Raw genomic sequence first — 27,968 nt, 5'->3', positions numbered from 1 at the left:
GGGGGTCAATTTTTAAATCAAACTTTCTTGACCACACTCAAGTATGTCTGCATATAATCCCACCAGGAATATCTGGTCATGCCATACATTATAAAGTGACACATTGTGTAAATAAGCAAAAACAACAGGTGTTACACATCTGTTCTTTTACCAATTTGTAGAATCTATCTTTAGTGAATCTATGGCAGAGTCTATAAAATATTGGAATAAAAAATGGCTGAAAAGCCATATTTATAGATTTATATACTCAAATCTAAAATTGGACAAACACCACAAGAACTTAAGAGTAGATCTAGTATTATCTTACAATTTTATCATTGACTGGAGTAATTGACATTTCCAGAGGTCTTTTGCAATTTAGTCAAGGTTTGGGCCTCTGTTACATATGTTCTACCCAAAACATCTTGACCTTCACATTTTAATCACAAGCATCATCATTAACTTAGAAACCCAAGTTAAAAATTTGAATATCATTTTTAAATCCTTCCTCAATCCCCATATCAAATTTCTCTCAAAGTCTATCAAATTGACTTTTAAAATATCTTTTGAATCCATACCAACCTTTTCTCCCCACTGAAACTGTCCTAGTTCCTATAGTTTCTAGTGGGGGAATTGCAGCAGACTCCTGACTAGACTCCCTGACTCCAGACTTGTTTTCCCTAATTCCATCTCCTTACTGCTCAAGAATCATGTTTCTAAAACAAAAATTTAAGTACTTTAAGTGTCCAGTTTAAAGTCTTCTTGCGAATTCTCACTGTCCACTTCTAAGCAAGGCACTCAAAGTTCATTAAGTGGTGTCCCAACTCATCTATCCAGCCCCATGTCCAGCTACCTCCTTCCAAACAGACTCTATTCCCATTTTTCAAAATGTATCAGGCTTCTGTGCATTCTGTTGTTTTTTTTTTTTTACTGCTGGAATGTCCTTCGGATCCTTTCTTCATCTAGTGAACACACAGTTCAAATGCTATGTCCTCTATGAAGTCTGTGAGAACCAATCAAGGCAGAGTCCATCATTCATTGCCTTCTGATCTGACAATGCTCAGTAATGACTTCTCCTTCAGCATGGTCTGTATTGCATTGTAATGACTTGTTTGCATTCTATCTCCCCTTGATATTCAACATCTTGGAGAAGAAACAGTGCATCTTACTCATCTTTGTCTTACTCAAACTTGGCATATAGCAGTTACTCATTTTATTGATTTGTAGGATGAATATAGTCTAAGGCAATACATTCGGACTAAAATCAAGCAAATGAAAGGCTGGAAACTGACAAGCAATGTATCCATATATTGACTTAACATTTGTAGAAGGATATAGATGAAGTGAATAATTATAGAGAGAAGTACAGGAAAATTTACTAAAAGAAGGTTCAGTGAACATAATTTCAATTATTTAATGAGATCAAAATGTGGTGCTATTGAAGTTGTTCTCTGCCTCCACAAAAAACATATTCCCTGGTTCCTAATGTTTGTTTCCTCGAAAACTGACCCAATCTGCCACATTTCCTCAAAGTTGTGTTATGTCTCCTTCATTTCAGAACTTGCCACTACTTCCCAGATCTTTTCTTTCTAACCTCAAGTTCCCTTAAAACGTGCTTAATCAATTTTCTCCATTTTCAACACGTTGCTTGTTTTACTGGCTAGTTTTTCTGTACTACAGTTGTCTCCATTGTCTCTGGAGTTCCCAATTTCAACTACCATGACTAAACTATCATTTTTATTTTTTTCAAATTTCAATTCCCAAGGCTCCATTTTTCAGGGCTATATCTATAGCAATTACCCAATGCAACTTAAATTTTTAAATAAAAAATATGTATTTTTTCCCTAATTTTCCCACTTGGAGGGCTCTAATAGCTTTCTGATCTCATAATCTTATACTCATGATTAGCTTTGATTTCTCTTTACAACCTATGCATGGGTATGATAAGCCTATTGTTCTCTGTTGGAGTCTCAATCTTTCCATTGATATCCAAATACAAAAGGAAACTTTCTCATCTGATTATCTCACTACTGATCTACAAAATAACACTCTAAGGAGCCCCTTGTCTCTCAGCTTCTCCTTTCCAATCTCTCTGGAGCAGGTGCTTCAAGATACTTACCATTCCCTCTGCTATCTGCCTCTCCTCATCTCAGGTTTCACCGCAGCTTGGATTCTCTGTGTTACCAGGCACATGTGTGCTGACTCCCACCTCTAAGCCTTCACACATGCCATTCCTTCTGGCTAGAATGCCCTCCCTGCTGGCTCTCTTCTGCTAAGCCTCATCATTCTCTGCCCATCTAAGATACACATTCTCAATGTAGAACAGCCTCGAATAACCCAAATCTGGTCCCACTTATTCTTTTTCCCAGCATCCTTTCACGTTTATATATTAGCATTTCTATAGCCCTGCTAGTTTTTATTCCTGTTTATTTTTCTTTCTTCACTGGAATTTGTATTTGTGATGCCAATCAACTATACAACCATGGTTCCTATCTCCCAATCTTCCCTTGCCTCTAAAACCATCTCTTCTGAGTACCCAGTGGGCATTTCTGCCTGCTGGAGAAAATGAACTAAAATTGCAGCAGGAGAAATTAGACTGGAGGACCAGAGAGTAGATGGAAAACTTCCATTTCTGGAGAACATCATGGGATCCCATCTGTTTTGGATGGTTCCTTTGGATGGCAATGATTCAGATACAAAGATAATGTCCCCAATTGTGATAATAATCATGTGTGGTTTTCTTTCACTTTTTGCTTTTTCTCTGACCTGTTCATATCTGGTTCAGGCTCCTTGCCCTGCTCTATTGTTACACCCTCTCCCTTCTTTCCCAGGACACCCTACTTAGATTCCTTATCAGTTTGAGAGATCAGGCTGGACACAACCGCATGTAAGCAGCTGCCAGCTACTTTCTCCATTTTCCACCCCATAGGGAAAAAATGGGTTTTCTTCCCCTGGGGGTCACCCTCTTCTCTTTTCCACCCTGAAGAGATATTTCTACCCAAAGAATCTTTGCCAGTCCTCAGGTAGCGGGTGTTTACCTGCAATTAGAACACGGACTGTTCCATCTGAACATGCAAACTTCTCAGTCCCTCCTTTGCAGATAGTGGTGCTGCCCACCCACAAGGAGATGCTGAAAGACCACAAATATGAACAGATTTCATCTCTTTAAAAATTACATGAGCACGTGATTTGGGCAGGAGACGCACTCTCGCTTTCTCATTCTCTCTCTCTCTCCCTTCATAGGGTGGAGTGCTTTTATTTCACTCCCTCTGCTATCTGGAAGGTGAATATTCTCCTGAGCTCAGATCATTGTTGCTCCTCAGACTTCTCTCAAACAGAAGAAAAAACCAAAGAGTCCTTCGAATTGGGGGTGGGAGAAGGAGGAGCAGTTTATTTTCTTTACTCTTCCACTTCGCAGCTTTGTGCCGTGGCTCACAATCACTCGCTACAGCAATTCCTGGAAGGTTCTATTAAAACCCTAAGCACGTCTCGGATTCTGAGTACTCCTCTTTTTTGATCCCCAGCCCACTGTCCCCTGAGGCTGGCAATGTGTTCTGGTGTCCTTTTTCTCCACCCTTTCACCAAATCGGTGACTCTCAGCTCCTCTGGGGTTTGTGTAATCTGGTCCGTCCACCAGCTCATCTGCCCACCGACTGGCTTGCTTCCTCTCTGCCTCAACCGATGTGAGGGCAAAGCTTTCGCTCACACGCCCGCCTACTCTAAATGAGCTACTGCGCCGGGCGGCGTGTTTGGTTCCGGGCCAACAAACTTCTTCGGGACCCCGCAGCGGCCAAGCTGGGCTGCGCGGCGCCGCCTCCCTTCTCACGGCCACGGAGGCGGCGGCGCCGGCGTGCTGACTGCGGTGGCTGCTGGATTCTGGCAGCCTAGGCGGCTGCGGCTGGGGCCGCGTTCACCGAGCGCCGGGACCCGGACCTACCAGCGGTGCGGCGGGGACCGCAGGGACGGCGGGGACGGCAGCGGCGCTCGGTCCCGCTGCGCTGCGCATTCTGCAGGGTAATTAAGAAACAGGGCCGGACGCTGGGGATGAGCCGGGGTTGGACGACACTGGAGTGCAGGGTTCATAGCCCGTGCCAGCGCCGTCCCCTGAAGCCGCATTTAGCAGGAATTTAACCCGCAGGTCGAAATAGGTAACCCTGGGTGGGAGAGCGAGGCACCGGAACCTCGCGTCCCCTGGCTTATACCCCTTAACTGTTTCTTCGCGTCCAGAGGGTACCATCTCTAGACATAGGCCAAAAGAAAAAAAAAATCTAACGGCATGCATTTATTTATTGTTAAGAATTTATTTATGTTCATTTAACCACACTGATTTTTTTTCCTTCTGTATTTGTTCTGTTCTCACCCGCGCCAGCAGTGCTCATACTTCTGCTTCACAACCATATATAACCAGAAAAATTTTCACCCAAGACTAAAGTATAAAGCATAAAGCCTGCATTATGTGATCATATGGACACAATCTACATTAGATGTAGCATTTTAAAGTAGTGGCCATGCTGTGCCAAATATTTTTGGCCCCTTTATTAAGCTACCTAGGGAAATGCGTAATTGCAGGTGTGCACAATTTATCCACCAAAATATATTTACATGTACAGCGCAGATTTTGCATTTTCTTGAAAAGCAGGTGCACGCCTATGACCAGAAACGTGAGCACCTGACATGGACCGGGCATGTGTAGGAGAGATCAAGTGAAACGGCCGGTCGCAAAGCCGAGCAGCTTACCTTGAATTTGTGTTTGAGTCCCTCAGAGGCGCAGTGGAGTCCGGACAGGGCTGCCGTACCGCCGAGTGGCCCGGAGCGAGCTCACTGCGAGTGGGGAAGGGGGACGCATCTCTGCCCTTATTAGTCTCTCCCTGTGTGACCCTCCCACTCGGCGAGGACGGAGGACTCCGCAAGACAGGACTCTGCCAACTCGTGCACAGGTTTCCCTTAATTACAACAATGTCGCTTTAGAGCTGGGAAGAATGCCTTTTAGGTTTATGCTTTATTCGCAGTTTCACAGTCAGAACGATTCTTTGATGCAGGTGCTTAGAGTTTCTCACGTCTGATTATTAGGAAGTATCTTCACAGCATTGTATGTTGCATACATTCACAGGTTGGCAATTGACTTTTTAGCAGTGGAGCTATAAGGGAATATTATTTATTTTCCATTTTTCACTTTTATGTTAGGGGTTTATATCAAGTTAATCAAGACAGCCTACCCACCTTTTCATCATACTCATGTTTACAGGTTTGTGTGGTTTTAACTTGTCCGTTTCAGAGCCTCCAAAAATATTTTATAATTTTTAAATATCATATCTTTCCATGAACTGGTGCTATAGATCCTGACTTTTGAACTCTTTGGGGTCTCTTTGAGCATGTGAAGGTGACTTATGTCTGCAGATCTCTTTGTAGGTTGTATATATGTGCGTGTGTAGAGTGTATATTGTGGGTATATATAGTAGGTATATATATATATATACACATTATATATTTATGGTATGTATTTCAAAAGAGTAGTTATATATGTATGTATCTCATTTATGCATTTATGTATGTAGATATATATGGATATAATATTTGAAAGAAAAATGAAACCAGTATAGAATACAGAAAAGTAAGTCAGACATTAGAAAACATATAAATTTGTTTAGTATTTTAGTTCAGTACTGCTGAAGTTGAGGAGGATAATTTTTTCCCCAGAAATAGATAAATTATATTATTGATTCCCAATGGTGAAAGTCATTAAACTAAGTTATGTGGGACCATAGAAATAATCTTACATATCAGGCCTTATAGATCGGGGGTAAAGAAAATCAGGCTGGTAAAAAATTAAAATATTTAGAAAAAAAATTAGAAGATATTAATATCCACTTCACTAGAGTGAGACTGTTAAAAAGTTGAGTAGTGATTCTTTAACCTTTTGCCCTACTCAAAATATCTGCAGTTATGGGTCTTCCTCAACTATAATGTTACAAGCCATGTTTATGTGTCAGGATTTTAAACCTCCTGTTGTGTTTCCTTCTCATATGCTTTTCATCACTAATTTTTGGTTGACTGTGGAAAGAAGCCAAGGAGGCAGGATATCAAATGAGTCACGCTGCTCAAATGGTTATTTGAAAGACATGATTCATAAACCCTCATCAGAATTTTGGTGACCATTCTCTAATTTAAAACAAACAAAAAAATTATCCCTATTTGAACCTTTTTCTAAGTAATTGTACTTTATACACTTTTTAACTGCTAATAAATTGAAAATAACGGCATCCAGGATTTATTTCTCTGATAGTCTATTAAAGTCACCTTATTTACTTTTAATTCATATGAGCCTTTAAAACTACTTAACAGGAAGCCCATTTTTTTCTCTATAATTTGTGGTTAATAAAAGTAAGTCATTTTAGGATTTTTAAAAATCATTTCAATAATCTTATAATCTTTAGAGATAATCTGTTATATATTTTTTCTACCTCAAGATGCTCCTTTTTCCATTCATAATATTGAGCCAAACAGGAATTAATCAGCCTTTATCTTAAAATTCAAGAAATCTTTTCGAAGAGCCTAAAGAATAGATAAATAAAATTAAAAATTGCTATCTATTGCTTACTCTGCTCCTAGATATGCCAACATACCCAGAATAACAACAACAACAACAAATCCTGTTTTTCTTTCAGGTAGGAGTTCGAATCTGAGTTGATTTCATGATTGCAAACTATTGTTCCTCCAGGTTTGGGTCCTTTATACAATTCTTTTTATTGAATTTTAAAGTGACTTCAAGTAGAAAATGCCCCTAATCGAGCTCCTTTTATTTATCAAAACCAAATAAAATTAGAAATATCTTTCCCCTTGCTTTTGAAGCTTATGCTGGTGAACAAATATCTGAAAATAATAGGGAAATCCGACAAGATTCTGAATTCTAGTAAACAGCCTGTGGCACCTCTAACACCCAGTTTAACTGTGAGCACGTGTGTTCTTGAAAAATTTAAGATTTCAAAAACAAACTGCTTTCAACATGTATGCCCCATGGAAGACACATTTAACTATTTTTATGCCATATGAAGGACAAATCCCATTTAATGCATTAAAAAAAAAACTTTTCAAAATTTGTAATGCCTCACTTATATAATTTAAACAACTTAAAATGAACACTGCAAGTTTTTTAAAAGTTTAATATTGTACATATAAAGAAAGTGTTTTTTTCTAAGCTATACTTCTCGATCTCTTCTATTTTCTGGTTGTTTCTTTTTTCTGTTCTCTCTTTTTTCTATACTCCCAGCCATGTTGCTTTTATTTTTCCCTCTTGTAATATTTTCACTTGTCTCTCCCTTCATAGTTTCCATTTTCCAAGAAGAAAGAATTTCAGCATTGCCCCCAGCTAACTTCTTGGTTACCAAAACATAAGAGTGCTCATTCTTTATTGAATTTATGGGGCACAGCCATACATGACTCCCATACATATCCCATGGAAATACTTCAATGCATCAATAGTGGATGAACAGATGTTACTGTTAACTGTAATTACCAAATATGACTTGTCATCACAACTGCACTTCTCATTATATTTATTGCTTTTTAGGCCTGTACTATATGTAATATTTTTAAGTGTAAAATAAAAGTAGTCATATTAATTCTAAATTTTTAGTAAACATCCAAAGTAGGTTATGACATCTTTTATTAAAGCTATTTTTACCAATCTTTCTGAAAATAATTCTCCTTGTAGAGAAAATAACATTCCACTAGTTGTTTTTATGTTTGCTTCCATTTCTGGAAGACATTCTAACTCATGACATTCCCTCAGCTTAGAAATGAGAGGAAGAGGAGATCATAGATATGATTGTCACTTAATTTATTAGACTCTCTTCCCAGAGATCAGTGGCTCTGAAAGGAAAATATGGTAAAGGGCAAATGGCTGACAGGAAAATGCTTATTAATGTAATCCAGTTCTCACAATAAATTTTTTAGAAGAGAGAAATATCCCAGTAGAAAACTAGGCAAAAAAGGTGAAAGCTCAATTCAAAAAGAAATAACAAATTGTCGGTAAACACACGAAAAAATATTCAAATTAATTGTTATTCAAAGAACTGCGCATTTATAGAAGAATCAATCTCCTCTACCCATTTTGCCAAGATTAATATTAGTAATTATATATATATATATATATATACACACAGTGTTCACATAAGTGAAAAACATTCTTAAAAAGACAGACCTTTCTAAAGGGCAAATTAGCCATGTGTTTAAAAGCTTTTAAAAATGTGCACAGATTCTGCTTCTTAAATTCCTCTAAAACATTAGAGAGATATAACCATGGGAGACTTTGATTTCTTCCTTTTGTTTATCTATAACTTTCGTTATAATATGTATTGTGAACATGTATTACTATTGTAATAAAAATATAACAAGCCTAAAAAGATATGGTGACTTCTAACATTGTCAATGCATTAATAAAGCAGTAGTGTTAAGAGAACCGAAAAATTTGCCTTTCTAGTACTCTTTTCAATCAATTCCAGCAAGAATATCCCAGATCAGAATTAACATATAACTTAAAACACATAAACGTATATAGAGAGATTTCTGTAGGATGCTCATATTAATTAAACCATCCATTCATTCAACATATATTTTGAACACCTCTTATGCCTGCACCATTAAGTATAAAAAGATGGTTTGAACATAAGCTTTACTTCATGGAGTTTAATACTTGGTGAGAAAGAGAAGACATAAATACAACTACAATGATAATAGGAAATAGAAAATTCAAAGTGAAATAAACAAATAGAAATAAAATGCTAGAAGAGTTCAAAGGTAGGAGATACTGTGAACACATGTGGAAGTGTCAGGGCCAAACAAATTTTAATGGACAAACTATATCTTTTATTTTTGTCTAACTATAAATATAAATTTATAGCTTATATAAAATCATTAAAGAAGCATAGTACTGGAGGAAGCATTATTATTAGATTATTTCTGAAATTACAGGTTTGCTGATTTTTTAATAAATATGAGTTGAAATAACCAATAAAGAAGAAGCCCTCTTCTCTCCTTTTTCAGATGAGGAACATGAGGTTCTTTATTTCCTACAGAATTAAATCCTTTCCCTGGAATTCAAGATCCTAAACAGTGTCACCCAATCTGCTCCTCTCAATTTCCTTAAATATCCATGATATTGCAACAAGATTCAATTACTCCTTGCCACAGCCTGAACATGCCCTGCGTTTTTTCCACACTCTTACTCAAATTGCTGCCTCCAATTGAAATGCGAAGTGGCTGTTGCAATTCTGCCTATCATTCAACAAGGCTTATTTCAGGTATTATCTACAATATGATTCTTTTCCTGGCCTTCTCCCACTAAATAAACCCTCTTCTGCTTCTAAATCCACAGAATATAATTTGCACTGCTTTAATGGCAACTTACATTCCTTTACCTTATTTCACAAAAATTTCTGTATTCTGCCCTCCTACTTGATTGTAAGTTCTCTGAGGACTGGAATTCTATCTCCTCATTTTTAATAACCCTCAGAGCATCTAGTGCAATAAATTAGTTTTTCTTAATATAGCCTTCAAATATTTGCTGAAATGAGGCCTGTAGAAGTTAAATCAATGAGGTCTTAGAATTTCCTAGTGACAAAGCATGGACTGAATCACAGAGTTTAGGATGGGAAAATGTTAGGCTTCTTTTCTTTAAATTGTATTTAAGGGAATTAAATTACTGTATTATCAAAATAATCACAGGATAAATTATCCTTGCCTAAAGAGACTCCCAGAGCAGAGACTCGAAGCATAGCAATATGTTGAGATGGGACTGTTATTAGGTGAAAATGTCTTCATCATATGCCTGTTGTCTCCTTTTCTAAACATTTGGTAATTTTTCATTAGTGAAAATTAGAACATACCCCCGTTTTGTTTTTTTGTTCTTAAAACATGAAAAATTATCTTTAATTAAACTTTGTACTAACTCCCGAATGTTTTAAAACAACCAATCCTAAATATAATTTTTTTAAAAATAGAACAATTCAACACTGGTATATCATGAATGATTAGTTAGCTAGTATATTATATCAAGTTTTTGTCTATAAAATTGTGATTCCTTGCATTGTAATTTCTTTTTGAAGCATTTATTTCTCAACTTAGAACCTATTTAGCTTATTCCATGATTTTCACAGGATCATTTTATAAGTCACCATATGTTAGGCACTGCACCAAGTGCTGTACACATTTCACTTAAAAAAAAATCCTTCAGCAACTCTATTGTCCTATTTTCTTTTATAACTGAAGAATCTAAAATGGTGAATAAATTCCTCATAGGGCCAGGATTTGCACCCAGGTCTATTTCATTCCAAAGTCCAAGCTCTTATTCACTATGCACTAATGCCTTGCTGTCAACCACTTATTCAACAATTTTGCAAGCCCCTGCTTTGCAACCCACTGCTGCATCACCAAGTGGATTGTCTAAGCCAGTGCCCAAAGCAAAGTGGAGGTCTCAAAGTCACACAGCCACAAGCATAATTTCCCTTATAAGATATTATGGAAAAGAAAAATATGAACTAAAACTATGCCTATTTTTAAAACAGAAAACAACTTTAATTAAAAGAAAATCATGAGGGAGGTGGGGCAAATGGCAGTCCATAATAAGGTATGAAAGTTAGTTCGTTCTCTAGGGTAGCTAGTAAATAGCCAGGAACTATCTGGAACAACTGTTTGGGGACATCCGTGTCTGTGCACACATTGTATACCAGTCTGGAATGAGTGGAATGGCAGAGATCACGGTGCAGAACTATAAGTCTCCCAAGCCACGGAGGCTCGCACCTCTCCCCCACTGGCATGGCAGGCTGTTCTAGAGTTGGTTCCCTAAAGGAAAAAGAAGCAGTCTCTACCAGAAGCAAGGAAGGTAGCTCAGTCAAGCCCCAACTGCAGAATTAATTAACAAATTCAGACTGTTGAATACAAACTCTGAGCACAGATAAACCTGGAGCAAGCAGGAAAGAGAAAGGGAGGCTTCTCTCCATTGTTTTTTTGTTTTTTTTTTTAACTTTTTAACAGCCCATTAGATAGCTCAGTGGGCATTCTCAGGCTTCAGCACTGCCCCAGGCAAGGGCAGAATTAAGGTATGTCTAAAAGACTAAGTAACTAGTCAAATGAAAGAGATAATTTCCTAAAGGGCATATCTTCAGGCATTCTCTACTGCAGCAAGGGAAGGTAGCTCTGCCAAGCTCCAATTGTGGTTTTGATTTACAAATTTGGACTCCTGGAATCCAAGCTTCAGGTACAGATAAACCCAGAGCAAGCAGGAAAGGACCCCTGGGGTCTCTTGGTAGAGAGAGGATGGGGCTGATGGAAAAAAATGAAATGAAATAAAAAATAAATAAATAAAGGCAGAGGCTTTTGGAGTCAGCCAAGCTCAGAGTCCTGAAAAGGAGCTGTGCCCCAAGAACCAGAGGCATGGAGCCAGGTACCAACTCTTGCTCTTGACTGGCAAATCTTAGGGGCCATGGACTGGTTCTGAAAAGAGATTTCTTTTTTTTCCTGTTTTTTTTTTTTTGTTGTTGTTGTTCTTTTTAAAAAAAAACTATTCTAAATCGTTTATTAGAGAAAACTTCAGGTATTTTCAATTGTCAGTGTTACCCAGGCAAAGGCAGAATCAAGATAGGTCTGAGAAATGAAGTAACCAGTCAAGAGGGGAAGATAATTTCCTAAAGGGGGTGGTGGGGCAGGGCCCAGCTCAAATGGCAACCCTCCTTCAGAGAATTAAACCCCAGGAGCTGGAAAACAGAAATAACTTAAGCATGCTTTCTGCCTCAGCCTCTGTCTCAACCATGCCCATGGCAGGGACAGGGTCCACTGAGAATTAAAGGCACCACATCACTTTATGCTGGTGGGGGGCTGCGGGCTGACAAGCCCTACCTGCTGGGCAAGATAGGAAAAGCACAGAGTCCAGAGGCTTCATAGTAAAGTCAGGCAACCTGTTGGATCTCATCCTCAGGGAAACTTGATATCAAACACACCCTCCTACTGAACACTGGGCCTGTCTTGTCTGGGAAAATCTGATTGGGGTTAAACATCTGGGAGACCCTCCTCAAAAAAAGTTTCCATTTAGGCAGGGCAAGAAACAGAAAAACAAGAGCTGAAAAGTTCTGATCAGTTAAACAGAACCTATGCTGGAGGTCTAGAGTAAGTTTAACTGAATGCCAAAGAACAGATAGAGAACAAATCCAACTAACAAAAGAAACCTAGGGAAAGAGTGAAAATGACCTGCAGAATAAACTAATCAGGGAAATCAGATACCAATACCAAAAAAAAAAAAAAAATGACAGTCATACTAGGAAAAACAAAGATATGGTCCAGTCAAAGTAATGCATTAACATTTCAAATAAGATACAGAAGTTGAAACAACTAAGTAAGATGTTCAAACAAACATGCTAAGTCAAATCAAGGAGTTGAGGGAAGATATTGCAAAAGAAGTGAAGGATATAAAGAAGATAGGATATAAAGAAGATATTGGGTGATCATAAAGAAGAACTTAAAAGTTTGAAAAACCAAATGGCAGAACTTATGGAAATGAATAGAAGAGATGAAAAACACAATGGATTCCTACAATAGCAGATTTGAAGAGGCAGAAGAAAGAATTAGTGAACTAGAGGACAGGACATCTGAAATACTATACACAAAAGAGCAAATAGAAAAAAGAATGGAAAAATATGAACAGGAATGACAACATGAAGTGCATTAATATATGTGTTATGGGTGTCCTAGAAGGAAAAGAGAAAGGAAAGGGGCAGAAAGAATAATGGAGGAAATAATCACTGAAAATTTCCCATCTTTTATGAAAGATGTAAAATTACAGATGGAGGAAGTGCAGTGTACCCCAAACATAATAGATCAGAACAGACCTACACCAAGATACTTACTAATCAGATCGTCAACTATCTAAAACAAAGATAGAATTCTGAATGCAGTAAGAGGCTAGCAATCCATCACATATAAGGGAAGTTGATAAGACTATGTGTGGATTTCTCAGCAGAAACCATGGAGGCAAGAAGGCAGCAGTATGATATATTTAAAGTACTAAAAGAGAAAACTGCCAACCAAGAATTCTATATCCAAAAAAATGGTGCTTCAAAAATGAGGAAGAGTTTAAAATATTTTCAAACAAACAGACACAGAATTTGGGAACAAGAGACCTGCTCTACAAGAAATACTAAAGGTACTACAGGCAGATAGGAAAAGATAGGAGAGAGAAGTCTGGAGAAGAGTGTAGAAATGAAGACTGTCAAGAACAGAAAAAAAAAGAGAGAAAAAATAATATATGACATAAAATAACAAAATGGTAGGAGAAAGTACTGCCTTTATAGTAATAACATTAAATGTTAATGGATCAAACTCTCCCAATCAAAAACATAGACTAGTAGAATGGATTAAAAACAGGACCCATCTATATGCTGTCTACAAGAGACTCATTTTAGAAAAAAGGATAAAACTATGTTGAAAGTGAAAGATCAGAAGAAATTATTTCACACAAATAACACACAGAACAGGGTGGAGGCATACTACACAAATATCAAACAAGTTAGACTGATATCAGACAAATTAAACTTCAAATGTAAAACAATTAAAAGAGACAAAAAAGGACACTATATATTAATGAAAGGGACAATTCATCAAGAAGACATAACAATCATAAATATTTATGCACTGATATACATGAGGCACATACTGAAGGGAGAAATAGACACCTCTTCAATGATAGTTGGAAATTTCAATATACTGATACACTGCTAACATCAATGGATAGAACATCTAGACAATGGATCGATGAGGAAACAGAGATGTTGAATAGTATGATAAATAAACTAGACTTAACAGACATTTATAGAACATTACACCCCACAACAGTAGGATACATATTTTTTTTCAAGTTCTCATGGATCATTAATCAGGATAGAACACAAGTTGGATCACAAACAAAGTCTTGAAAATTTTAAAAGATTGAAATTATACATAGCATTTTCTCAGATCATAATGGAATAAAATTGGAAATCAATAAAAGGCAGAAGGCCAGAAAATTTACAAACATATGAGGTTAAAATACACACTCTTAAATTAGTGGGCGAGGGAAAAAAATATGAGAGAAATCAGTAAGTATCTTGAAGCAAATGAAAATGAAAACACAACATATCACACATTAATGTTTGGAGTGGCATTATTCATGGCTACCAAGAGATGGAAACAGGTCAAATGTCCACCAATGGACGTGTGGCTAAACAAACCATGGTATATGCATGGAACATTACACAGCTGTAAGACAGAATAAAGTCATGGCACATGCAACAATGTGGATGTAACTTGAGGGCATTATGTTGAATGAAATTAGCCAGAAATGAAAGGAAAAATATTGAATTGTCTCACCAACATGAACTAACATTAATGAGCAAACTTTGAAAGTTAAAATTAAGACAACAGGTTATCAAGAGATAGAAAGAAGGTACATATTGTAAATACACTGAACAACCTTGACTATGCATGTGGTTGAAAGTGGAAGGGTAGGGGCATGTATGACACCAAAAGGAAAGATAGAGGATAAAGATTGGGATTGTATAACTTAGTGAAACCTAGAGTGATCAATGATGGTGATTAAATGTGCAAATATAAGAATGTTTTTACATGAGGAAGAACAAATGAGTGTCAACATCACAAATATAATCAATGCAAGCTAGAGTCTGTAGTTAACAGTAACATTGTAATATGCTTCCAGTAAGTGTAACAAAGGCAATATACCAAGGCTAAATGTCAATAAAAGGAGGATATAATGAATAGGTATGGGAATCTTGTGGTTGTTGTTTCTCCTTTTTATTTTATTTATTTTTAAATTTTTTCTTCCTCTTTTTTTCCGCTTCCTCTTTCTTTGCGGAAGACATAAAAATGTACTCATACAGATTGTGGTGGTGAATGCATAACTATGTGATTATACTGGAACTACTGATTATTTACTTAAAAGGAATTTCCAAAGAGATCAGACTTCAATTAGAGATATGTATGAAGTTGATCTGGATAGGACTAAGGTGAATAAGACTAAAGGGTAAAGGATGATATTACCTGTGTTTTAAAATGTCAACTTCTGTGTGAGACCTAAGGAAGAGATGTTCATTTGGTGCAAAATTTCTATTTTCTGAGCACACTATCTAATTTCACTTGTATAACCAGTTTATTGAAACACCGTAATTTCATGGAATCAAGAATACAGAGTGAGATCTTATTGGTTTACATGGGTTACTATGATACCTTGATACATCCCAGGGTAATTTGGGCAGAGAATAAAAAGTATTTTCAAAGCCCCCTGGAGGGACTAGGGAAAAATGTGGAAACATTAAATTTCCCCACCTGAGGAATTCCTGATATTCTTGCAAGCATTGGGGACTACCAATTTAATCAGCCAAGCCCTCGATCTTGGGGTTTTCCCTTATGAAACTTATTTCTGCAAAGAAGAAGCTAAGCCTACTTAGAATTATGCCTGAGAGTCATCCCTGAGAACCTCTTTTGTTTCTCAGATGTGGCCTCTATTTCTGAGCCAATTCTGCAGGTAAACCACTGCCGTCCCCTCTACGTGGAGCATGACTCCCAGGAGTGTAAATCTCCCTGGCAAAATGGCTCCTGACTCCCAGAGATGTGCCTGGACCCAGCACTGTGGATTGAGAAAGCTTCCTTGACCGAAAGGAGGGTGAGAAATGAAGCAAAAGAAAGTTTCCATCACTGAGAGATTTCAAATAGAGCTGAGAGGTCATTATGGAGGTTATTCTTTATGCACTATATGGATATCCCTTTTTAGTTTTTAGTGTATTAGAATAACTAAAAGGAAATATCAGAAACAGTTGAACTATAATCCAGTAGTGTTGATTCTTGAAAACAATTGTATAACTATATAATTTTTACATTGTGATTGTGTGATTGTGAAGACCTTGTGACTGACACTCCCTTTATCCAGTGTGTGGACAGATGAGCAAAAAATAAGAACAAAAAGTAAATAAATAATAGGAGGGGATAAGGATTATGTGATGTTTTGGGTGTTCTTTTTATTTTTATTTTTACTCTTATTTGTATTTTTTTGAAGTAATGAAAGTGTTCAAAAATTGATTGTAGTGATGAATATACAACTATATTATATTGTTAACCACTGATTGTATACTTTGGATGATTATATGGGATGTGAATGTATCTCAATAAAATTGCATAAAAAAGAGATAAGAGCTTTACAGTAAAATAAAATAATAAAATAAAAACATGAAATAAGTTATGTGGACCTAAACTTATTTTATTTATACAGATACTGTCCTGCACATACTTCAGTCTGTGCTGACTTAATAGAAAAAAATTACAACCTAGCAAGCTCATCAAAGAACTTTGGTTAGCTGACTATTCACTTAAGGCAAAGTAAGATAAATTTGACTAGACTCTGTTCTCTATCAGAGTTGACACATTTCTGTTTTTCTGATATTCAAGGTTATTCTTGCTGTCAAATTATTTTACCACAAAGCCCATTTTACCCATATGCAATGTAAACTTCTATGTTTATAAAACCCATTTTAGGTAATTATGAGAAGTTATAAAATATAGCTGGTCAAGGAAATAATGATAGTTCATAAATCTGTACTTATTTTTATCGCTTCAGATATTAACTATAAACTACAAAATTTTTTCTTTCCATACATATACAGCCATTCTTTATTTCAAATAAAAGCCTCATAATAACTTTCAGTGTTTTGAATAATGATAATCAAATCTCCTATGCCCACTATCTTTTACCCAGAGACTTGCTTACACTGGCTGCCAGACAGATACCTTAACCTTACCCTATTCCTACAATGTTCCCTGCTCAGCTGGTTCTGCTGTGGCATCATCAATCAGTGTTGGTCTCATTCCTGGGGCTGATGGCTACAGCAGGAGCCAACAGCTGTCTGAAGCCGAAGAAGGGTCTGTTTTCTCTGTCAAGGGCAGTCCAATGTTGGAGATTTTTCTTAAAATGAAAGTCTTATAGTAGGTGACAGAAATGGTATTCTCAGGCAGAGTTTACTTTTTCACCCCATGCATCATTAGCTATTGCTGTTTAATAACCTAGCTTAAAACAATAGCTTACAGTGGCTCAGTGGCAGAATTCTCACTTGCCAGGCTGGAGACCCAGGTGTGATTCCCAGAGCCTGCCCATGCCAAAAAAACAAACAAACAATAGCTTAAAACAATAACCACTTATTATTGCTTATGAGTCTCCTGGTTGTGGTTTGTCTGATCTAGTCTGGGTGTAGTTGATCTCATCTGGGTTCTCTCATGCATCTACCATCAGCTGGCAGGTCACCAGGAGATGGATGATGTTATGGTTGCTCCAGTTGGGATATATCACCTCTCCTTCACAGTCTCTCATCCTCCAGTAGGCTAGCCACTAGTTCACAAGATCACAGCGATTTAGGACAAAAGAGCTACAGGGCTCTTCACTTGACAGACGTCACTTCCATTACATTTTTGGCTAAAGCAAGTTTCAAGGCCAGATCAAATTTAATGCTCCATCCTTTGATGGGAGAGGCTTCAGAGTCACAATGCAAAGGGCATGAATATAGGAGGAGGTGAAGAATTTGTGCCACTGGTAATTCTCCTTGGTTAGGAGATGCTCAATGGGATCGTCATTCAGCTCCCACTTTATCCTTTTCAGGACGTCTCGTCCCTCTAGAACTGTCACTAAGCAATTGCCAGTGAAGCTCTACAGGTTTTATCATCCAACCATTTTCAACCTGTCTTACTTGAAGAAGGGAACTGAAAAGAGTCTCCACTCATTTCCCTCCCGGGGGTGTGGACTACAGGAGTGTGAGAATCCCTACTCTCTCCTTAGAAACCTTGGACTTTAAGTTTTAGCACTTTCTCCTAGTGCAGAGTAATTCAGCAAGCTTCCCTCCTTCAGAAATTTCAAGGCCAGCAGTAGGCCTTATCAGTTTTCAGAAACACCCACAAACTTCAGGGAAGATAGTTCCAGCATCCCCCTAGGGTAAGGAGGGATTCTTTGGCAGGTCTTCAATCCTCTGTCTACTAGATGAACCCCTCTTTTGCAGTTTGCTTTTTAAGATTTGCTGGTGACAAAAGCTATCTAGCTGGTTTAGCCATCTTCAACTCCTGAGGTACCATAACTTTTCTCCTTTTGGACTTGGGCTTTTGGAATTTAGCATTTTTTAACAGGTTGCTTTCTCTGCAATAATGTGGAAGTAATGAAATAAAAAAAAATTACTAGAGGAGGGGACAAAGAACAACTTTAGATGGGATAACCATAGAAGGCCTCTCCAAGGTGGTGATATTAACACTGAGACTTGAATGACAAGGAAGAGCCAAGTTTGCAAAAATCAGAAAGAGGAAAGGGCAGATTCAGAGGCTCTGGTCAACCAGACCAGGACTGTTCAATAAACATAGGAAAGCCTTCATGACTGGGGTGGGGTGAGCACTGGGGGGTCACAATAGGGACGGGGCAGGCTGGAGCCACATTCTGCAAGCCTTTTGGCCTCGGTCGAGAGTTTATATTTTATTCTAAAATAAGTAGGAAGGCTTTAGAAGGTTTTGAGCAGATAAATGATATGAATTCATTTTTGTTTTAAAAAGATCACACTGGCTGCTCTGTTGAGAATGGGATTGTAGCAGGGCAAGAGTAGAAATAAGGAGATCAGTTCTGAGACTAGGGCTATATCCAGACAAGAGATGAAGGTGGCTACAATGAGTGGGGCAGTTGTAGAAATGGAAAGAAGCAAATAGATCCAAGACACATTTTAAAGGTAAATTTGACAAGACCTGCTAAAGGACCGGTTGTGGGGACTCAAAGAAACAGAGGAAACCGGAATAAACCCAGATCTCAGGGACATGAGGGACCTTAAAAGTGTTTTGAAGCGACTATGTTCCTGGGCTCATTTTAATCAATAAAAATTAACTAAAAGATTGCTTTGTTTTAAATTGATCATCTTTTAGGAGACAGGGGAAGGGCAAGACTCTCTTACATAAATGATAGAACAACCATGTAATGCAATTTATTTCAGAGCACCACTGATGGTCCCTTCCCACCTCAGGAATGTTGAGTCATCCCAATTGCCATCAGATTGGGGGGTGGGGGTGGGACGTGTGGGGAGTGGAAGAGGAGAGACAGAAAGGGTGTCCTAGAATCAGCTGAGCTTCTTCAAGTTTAAGCAGACTGAAGCAGTAAGTTCTCCAAATGAAACTAGGTTTTTCCCACAGAAGGTGTTATATTAATAGCTCTTCTTGGCCCCTGAACCTCAGGTAGAGTTGCTATGGTTTGAATAAACTGGAAGAAGGAGAAAAGGAAATTGTGGGGAAAGAAGAGGATTCCATAGAAAAAATATTAATAAAGGACTTCTTTGCCTTTTGTAAATCATAATTATGTTTATGAACACAGGGACTCTTAGACATATACAGATGAAAATGAAAGTTAAACACTAGATTTTAAAACGTTTTATAGACTTAGAGAAATAAATCAAACTTTAAAATTCAGTTGATCCAGTTTAGGCCTCTTTCAGACTGAAGCTCTTGAAAAAAACATGTCAAAACACTATTCTAATAATCCAGGGATTTGACTCTTGAATCAGATTTTCTTGAGTTGTGTAAATTATCATATTTTTTACATAATTCCCTGATAAACAGGACAGTTAATTAGTGCTGAGACCTAGCCACTGCTCCACTTTTAGTGATCTTTGAGAGTTCCAACTCTTTGTAAAGGATGGGGATGCCCAGGAGGTTAGATTGCAATCAGTGGTAAAAACAGTTGGACTTGACTTCCTAACATTTCTTCTTTTCTTTATTAATCCTTCAATATTTAAGATTCTGTGGACTTAGCTGGGGAAAAGAGGAGATCATTTCATTATGAAAAGCTGGTATTATATAATACTTTTTAAAATATTAGGATCCCATTTGTGTTCATAGGAACAAGACAATGAATTTAAGGTAAAAATTATTTGTATTTAAAAACCACTTGTATATATACAGAAACATAGTTTTGAAATTATTTGCAAACAGCAAGATTAATTCTTTAAATGATCAAAAGTAAACCAATTCTTGGGCTTTTTGGTGTCTTTCGTCTAAATGCATCTCTCCAATAGAAAGATCTGGGATGAATCCTGCCTCTGAGACAAAGAACCCTTTTCACTTGATTGTAAACAGAGGGGTTTAAATAATGTGACCAGATAATTTATTTCCAGACTACAGTACTTTCAAGAGTGAAAGGAGGCCCTCTGAATAATTTTACTAGGACAAGGGCATACATGCCTGTATATTGGCCTTAGATTTAAACCAGACAATAAACCAACTAAGTGTCAAAAGTGGGGGAAGGACCTCTGGAATTACCTTCATATTTGTGACTTATTTCCAAGACTCTGATTTTGCACTTAAATTACTATGGCTCAATAAGGACCCCTGATCACTGCCCCAACATTTTAAGTGTTTGTATGACTGATGTAAATTTGCCGCCTTCTCTCCAAGACCTAAGATGCCATCAGTGCCTACGCTGCTGTACTGTGTGTATCTTTAGAGCTCTAAAATAATTCCCTGGATGCTCGCAAGAGTTCATGTGCTTCCTTAATTCTCTAAGCAAAACTGAATTACCTGTTCTAACATCTGTTTGTTGTGTATTTAAGGAAATGTTAGTTCTTAATACCATTGTTCAATTCCTTCATGGCTTTATATTGGCACCCATGAAAGTGACTGATTTAACGAGTATTACAGGTATCTTTTCATCAGGAAAGTTAAAAAATCAATCCCATGTTATGTCACCACATGTGCAAAAATAATGAACTCTTAAAATGAATGCATGTGTTTGTGTGTGTTTTCTTCAGAGAATATTGAATCCATTGTTAGGTTTAAGCCATCCTCATAAAGATAGACTGGGTAATAGATAAGAAAATTTGGAAGGCATAGGCAAGGTCAAATGCTCTATAATACCAAGGAGGGCACATGCCCAAATTGACTTCTTATAAAAGAAAGTGGCATTTATAAGTTTCAGCTGGCTTTGCCTAATACCTTAGTAATTTATGAGGTTGGAATATTTGTCTTTCTATTTTATTTGGAGTCACAAGAAAAAACAGAACATTTCTTGATCAAATAATCAAGTAAGAGGTTCTTATGACATAGAAATTGTGTACAGTAGGATACATACATAACATCATATATTATATATTTTGTGATCAAACAACTATTTACTGAGTTCCCTGCATTGTGTTTACTTCTTCAGAAATAGGCATTAACATGTCAAACAAGATTGCATGTTCTTTACGTGGATTGTGATCGACAATTGAGATGGAGATGGCTTCAAATCTTTCTATCAATACTTCTAGTTTAACCAGTTACAGATATGTATCAGGATTCCTCCAGGTGAGATGAATGCATAGAATTTTTCATATGCAATACTCTGTTCTAATCGGAGATTAAATTTAATGTCTATGAATTATTATCTCCGAAGGGCTTAGAAGAGTTGAAAATCTCCTGAAAATGCTTCCTTATTATGCATTCAACATTCATTTATTTAACATTCTTGAGAGCTACCATACACCAGGCACTGTTCTACTCATTGAATACGAAAGTGAACAAAATGGGTTTTCTTCCCTTATGGAGCTTATTCCACAAGGGAAGAGATGAATAGGAAACACAGAGATAATGGAGTCATATAAAGTACATTGGATGATGACACATGAAACAGAGAAAAATAAGGTAGGGAAGGAAGGAGTGCTAGGGTAGGGGCTGAGGGGGGAGGAAGGCGTGAGTTACGCCTTTTAAAAAATGCCTCAGAGAAGATAAGATTTGACAAATGAATATGAATGTTGAATCATTACATTAGTATCTCTTTTAGTCTCCATTATTTTAGAACAGCTAGACGTAAAAACCTAAAATTGTGGAATTGTAACCCATGTCAAAGTCTGAAATATGTTCTACAACTAATTGTGGTGCTGTGCTTGGAAATTTATAGCTTTTTTGTGTATATGTTATTTTTCACAGAAAGAAGGAAGGAAAAAACATCAATTGTGATGTTAAAAAACCATTTAAGCCCTCTAGCCTCCTATATTCTGGAGCAGCTAGAAAGAAAAATCTCAGAGGATTGTGTGGCAGCTCGTGACAAACTCTGGGATCTGTCCTGTAACTACTTGTTGAAGAGTGCTTTGAAAACTATTGTTTTTTTAATTTCTTTGCTTTGTATATATGTTATATTATAGAATAAAAAAGTTAAAAATAAAAAAAATTAAATGAAAAAGAAACACAAATGCCTCAGAAAGGCTTCACTTTTAAAGTAACGTTTGCGCAGAAACATGAAAGTAGGGAATGCAGTACAGAGATATCTCATTGGAAAGTTCTGCAGGTAAAAAGGAAAGTTGGTGCAAAAGTGAGGAATGTGCTTGATGTGTTCAAGGAACAACACAGATGATGTGATCGAAGCAGATAAGGAGGGCAGTCAGAGATGGTGTGTGATAGACTTTGCTGCCTCTCATTGTTATTTGGCCTAAAGTAGAAGATAGGCTAGCAATAGAAAAAGGTGCTCATTGAAGAATATTTGACATTTTGAAAGAAACTGCTCTAATCTATTGTAGTCTATCCTATCAAATTCTTTCTAGGCTTTTTATTTCTTATCCTTGTGACCAAAAAATTTGTCATCTTCTGACCATGTGTATAAGAATTTTAAATAACTTCACTTTGCTAAGATCTTAAAAAAATATTTATTGGCAAAGGATACAACATCCACTCACTGAAGTGTCCTCCAAAGGAATATTTATTTAAAAATAAGGCAAGGAACTTTTATTCCAGTTCTGGAAATTATGATACGTTCAGTTACTAGTGAGAGTTTATTATGGATTTGTTATGCAAAGGAAAAGTATTTACTCCCTTGTCTGTATATGTGTGTAACCATGTCTAAGTAATGTGTGTATTTTTGTTTTGTAAATCTGTTCCTAGCATATGAAAAACCTAAGCCTGTCTCAGATTATACAAAATGTTTAAAAGTGTTCCACTCATTAGCTGGTGGGATGTGGCTAAGCATAGCTCAATATTGTAAGGTGATGATTCAACTAGTAATAATAAAGTAGTTTTGTTTACCATAATAAAAGACCTCTTTATTTGATAGATGAGAAACAGTGATATAAGTAGTTTACCTTATCCAATGTTAGAAAGGTAGTTAGGGTCAGAGTTGGAATTAGACAAATACTGGAGTTAGTATATATGAATTTTAAAGTAACTATGAATAATAAATCCAATAAGTTAGATTAAAAGGAAGGAAAAATTTGGTATAAATTGAATTATATGGAAAATAATCCAGCAGGAAAATCTAGAAGTAAAAATAAAATCACTAACGAAGTCCATAGACCAAAAAAAAAAATGGGTTTAATAGTAAGTTAGATTCAGCAGAAAAAAATTGGTGAAATGGGAAGATAAGTCAGTAGAAAATATCTATCTGGAAGTATGAAAACCAATGAATAGAAATAGACAAAGCAACATCTAGGACAAAAATAAAATATCTAGAATATGTGTAATTAAAGTCCCAGAAGGAAAGGTGCTAGAGAAAGGGTCAAAGGTTTATTTGAAGAGATAATGGCCAATAGTTTTCCCAAGACTGATGAAAGGCATACAAGATACAAGAAATACTATAAAATCAAAGTAAGATAAAGATAAAGAATACTACGTCTAAGCACATTATAGTAAAACCAAAAAAAACTTAAAACATTTGGAGAAAAAAAGACATAATTTCAAAGTATCAACACAAGACTTACAACTGACTTCTTACAAGAAATAATGCAAGCTAGAAGACAATGAGGTAAAATCTTTAAAGTATTGAAAGAAAATAACCTAGAATTCTAGACCCCAAAATGTTTTCTAAAAATAAAAGCAGGGGGTACCAGGGTAGTTCAGTGGTAGAATGAGGAAGACCCGGGTTGAATTCCTGGCCCATGCACTCCCCCCCCCCCAAAAAAAACTCAACAAACGGTGCTGCAATAATGGGATAGTCACATGGAAAAAGAATGAAATGTGACCCCACCGTACAGGACACAAAAAATAAAAAATAACAATAAAAGCATGTACAGAAAAGCAAAAAATGACAGGATTCATCATTAAGTGATTCAGAAAATACTGAAGGGAGTTTTTCAGGCAGAAAAAAAATGATCCTAGGTGGAAGCACAAAAATCCAGGAAAGAAAGAAAATTAATAGAAAAGGTAAATAAGTGGGCAAAACTAAATAAAACTGACAGACAAAAGAAAAATATCATATTCTTGAATTTAAAATTTTGAGCTTAAAGTCTATACATAGCTAAAATATATGACAAAAATAGTCCACAGAGGCGGAAGGAGAAAAGTAAAGTGCTCAAATGTCATTGAATTGTTGGGGGTTGTGGTAAAAGGACTATTTTTACAAGACTTTAATAAGTCAAGTATCCTATTATAATCTCTAAAATAGCCATGGAAAGAATAGCAAATATATGTATAATTATGGAATAACAAAAGGGAAAAATGGAATTTAAAAGTACTTTATTACTCTACAGAAGGCAAGAAAGAAGAGAAAAAGGAGTACAGAACTAGTGGTCCAAATAGGAAACAAATACTAACATAGATTTAAATCCCAAAATTTCAGTATTTATATTAAAGATAAATGCACTAAATATGCCAATTAAAGAGGAGGATTGTCAGACCAGAGAAAATGACAAAGCCAAGCTATATGCGACCATACAATACACATAACTTAAATATAAGAATACAGAATTTTTGACAGTAGCAGATGGAAAAATATAGGCAATGCAAACTCTAACCAAAAGACAGTTGGTTTGGCTATATTATTATCAAAGTAGAATTTAAAACAAAAAACAATACTAAAAATAAGGAGTGATATTTCCTAATGACAAAATAGCCAAGCCAGCAGGAAGACATAATTCTGAATTTGTTTTCATATAACACTGTTGCAAATTATATAAAGCACCATCAAACAGAGAGGTAACTAGACAAATGCACAATATTTGTGAGAATTTTTAGTGCACACCTCTCAGTAACCGATAAAACAAGCAGACTATAAAATAATAGGAATACAAAAAAATCTGAAATACACATTTAATAAGCTAGAAATATATAGGGTATTTAAACCACAAACTTCAGAATAAAAAATTATTCTAAAGTGTGCATGGAACATTTTTCAACTTGGACCATATGGGAAACCATAAAGTAAATCTGAATAAATTACAAAGGATTAAAGTAATAAATAGAGCTCAGATGGAAATGTATAGCTTTAAGTACATGTATTACAATAAAAGAAAAGAAGTTTGCGATGATCTAAGCTCTCATTTCAAAAAGATAGAAAAACAGCAGCAAATTGAACTTAATGAAGGAAGGATAAAAATAAACATAAAAGAAGAAATCAGTGGAACAGAAAACAAAACATAATTGAAAAATCAACCCACACAAAGTTAGCTCTTTGCAAAATTAATAAAATTGACAAATCCCTAGTAAGAGCAACCAGGAAAACAATAGAAGATACAAATTGTTAATATAAAAAATGAAAACAAGGATATAACCACAGATCATGAAAACACAAGAAAGAAAATTAAAGGATGTTAGAAACAACTTTATGTCAATAAATTTGCATCTTAAATGAATTAGACAAATTCCTTGAAAAGCAAAACTTACCAAAAGGACATAGGAATAAATAGCAAATCTGAATACTACTATAGCTCACAAAAAAAATTAAATCCAGAATTAAAAACCTTTCCCCAAAGAAAACTTTACGCCCAGAAGGCTTCACCAGTACATTATAACTAACATTTGAGAAGAAATAACATCAATCTTACGCAAACTCTTTTAGAAACAAGGAATACTCCCAACAGGTTTTGTGCAACTAGTATAACTTTTATTCTTCAACTTGACAAGGACATTAGGGAAAAGAAACATTGCAAAACAGTCTCTCTCTCAGGAGCACTGATTCAAAAATCCAAAACAAAACACCAACAGATCAAATCCACCAATATATAAGAAATACAATAGATCATGACAAAGTTGGGTTTTTTTCCAGAAATGCAAGACTGGTTTAACATTTGAGAGTCAATAAGTCGTCACAATTTCAATGCTATTGATTGAAAGGGAAAAAAAACATTATTAGCACAATAAATGCAGCAAATGCTTGTGATAAAATTCAACCCTTATTCATGATTAAAAGAAAAACTCTTAGAAGCCTAAAAATAGAAGAATACTCAATCAGAAAATGAAGTCTATTTTTAAATAGTCAAAACAAATATAAACTCAATGGTTAAATATTGAAAACCAAATCCTTGAAGTTGGGAAAGAGACAAGATGGCTCTTCTCACCACATGGTCCTAGCTAGGGCAACATGATAAGCAAAAGAAAGAAGAAAGGACAAAAGGGTTAGAGAGAAATAAATTGAACTCTCATTTTTCATAGACAACATGATTAAATGGTAGAAAACCAAAAGAATCTTTAGATATGCTACTAGAATTAAGTGAATTCAGAAAAGTCAGTGAGCAAATATAAAAAAAAATTGTATGCCAGTAACATGTAATTAGAAAATGAAAAATTTCGAAATGCAGTTTACAATAGCAACTAAAACATAAAGTAGTAAGTAGTGATTTTAATAAGGTTGTGCAAGGCTTCTACACTAACGATCTAAGAAATATTATGAGATAATTAAAAGTTCCCAAATAAATGGTGAGATGTACTAGGCTCATGATTTCATATACTTGCTATTGAAAAGATATTGATTTCCTTCAAATTAATTCATTTCAATGCTATCACAATCAAAAGCTCAGAAGTTATCTTTTAAGTGTATGAACATCAATAAACTAATTATAAAAGCTATACAGAAATGCGAAGTGTTGGATTTCAGAAAAAGAATTCTAAGAGCAAAAGGAACTTTTGATGCAAAACTCCATCGCCCCTCTCCTCAGAGTCCTTGGCAGGTCCAAGGGCCCAAATATGAACCAACCACAACACTAGCTAGTATTGTATCCTCCAGACGGTGCTGCTGCTAACACCCTCCCCAGCCAGCGTCTCACCCTGCCGGATACCTGCACCTGCACAGCAAAGGAGAATACCTCAGCAGTCTATCATATCCTAAGTCAACAAGCCCCCATCCAATCAAGCTACAATACACCACCCAGTGGGCACCCTCCCCTCCGGGCGTCACTTTCCCTTAAAGACACAACTCCCAAAGCAAAGAGCCATTTTCTTTTTCTTCCTGCTGGCTGCCCAGGCGGCAGCCAATTTCAGGCTCCTACCTGCTTTCTTCTTTTCACTCTCCCACCTGCTTCCACCCTACTCTATTCCTTCAATAAATTTGTTAATCCTTGGCGTGCTTTCTCCTGTGGAATCCTTAATGACCCTGTGCCTGACACAAAGAAAGTTCAATAGTCAAAGCAATCTTGGAAAAGAAAATTAGAGGTTTACACATCCAAATTTTATCAAGATGTACTGTAAAATTCCAGTAATTAAGACTGTGAAGTATTGGTGAAAGGATAGATCAAAATAAAGAATCTGAAGACAGATCCATGTATACATGATTTATACCTGAAGTTGCATCCAAGACAATGGAGAAAGGGAGCTTTCAATTCAGTTTTCAATCATTGATGAGAAGGTGACTCTTACATGGTCCATACTTTAAAAAATAACTCTCTTCCAACTGGACTTTAGTTCTAAATACAAAACAAGAACAAAGATTTTAGAAGATGATATAGCCAAATATACTCATTATCTGATGATAAAGCAAAGATTTTTAAATAGAATACACTCAAAAATACACTAATCAAAAATGAGTGAACTTTCATTTACTGAAATATTTCATATTTTTTGTTTTATCTCTCTAATTAGACACTCTATAATTTTAACTACCACAGTGCTTTGCTAAAATAAGTATCACTAATCACCTTGAATGCTGATAATTCAATCTTTTGTTCTTGCTTAATGACCCTTCTTTTTTCTATAAAAATTTATGAAGTATTTTA

General features: G+C 36.2%; 1 protein-coding gene across 1 annotated transcript in view; it reads right to left on the bottom strand.

Moving 5' to 3' along the window:
* Positions 1 to 27,644, bottom strand: part of COL19A1 (collagen type XIX alpha 1 chain) — a 365,439-nt gene extending 337,795 nt beyond the window's left edge. The window contains exon 1 of the mRNA XM_077162192.1: positions 27,535 to 27,644. Within this exon, the coding sequence (XP_077018307.1) occupies positions 27,535 to 27,546 (12 nt within the window). The 5' untranslated portion in view covers positions 27,547 to 27,644. The remainder of the gene's footprint in view (positions 1 to 27,534) is intronic.
* Between the last annotated feature and the right edge of the window lie 324 nt (positions 27,645 to 27,968).

The sequence above is a fragment of the Tamandua tetradactyla genome, chromosome 5 (genome assembly GCF_023851605.1).
Source record: "Tamandua tetradactyla isolate mTamTet1 chromosome 5, mTamTet1.pri, whole genome shotgun sequence".
Lineage (NCBI taxonomy): Eukaryota > Metazoa > Chordata > Mammalia > Pilosa > Myrmecophagidae > Tamandua > Tamandua tetradactyla.
This window is presented reverse-complemented; position numbering and strand designations above follow the sequence as displayed.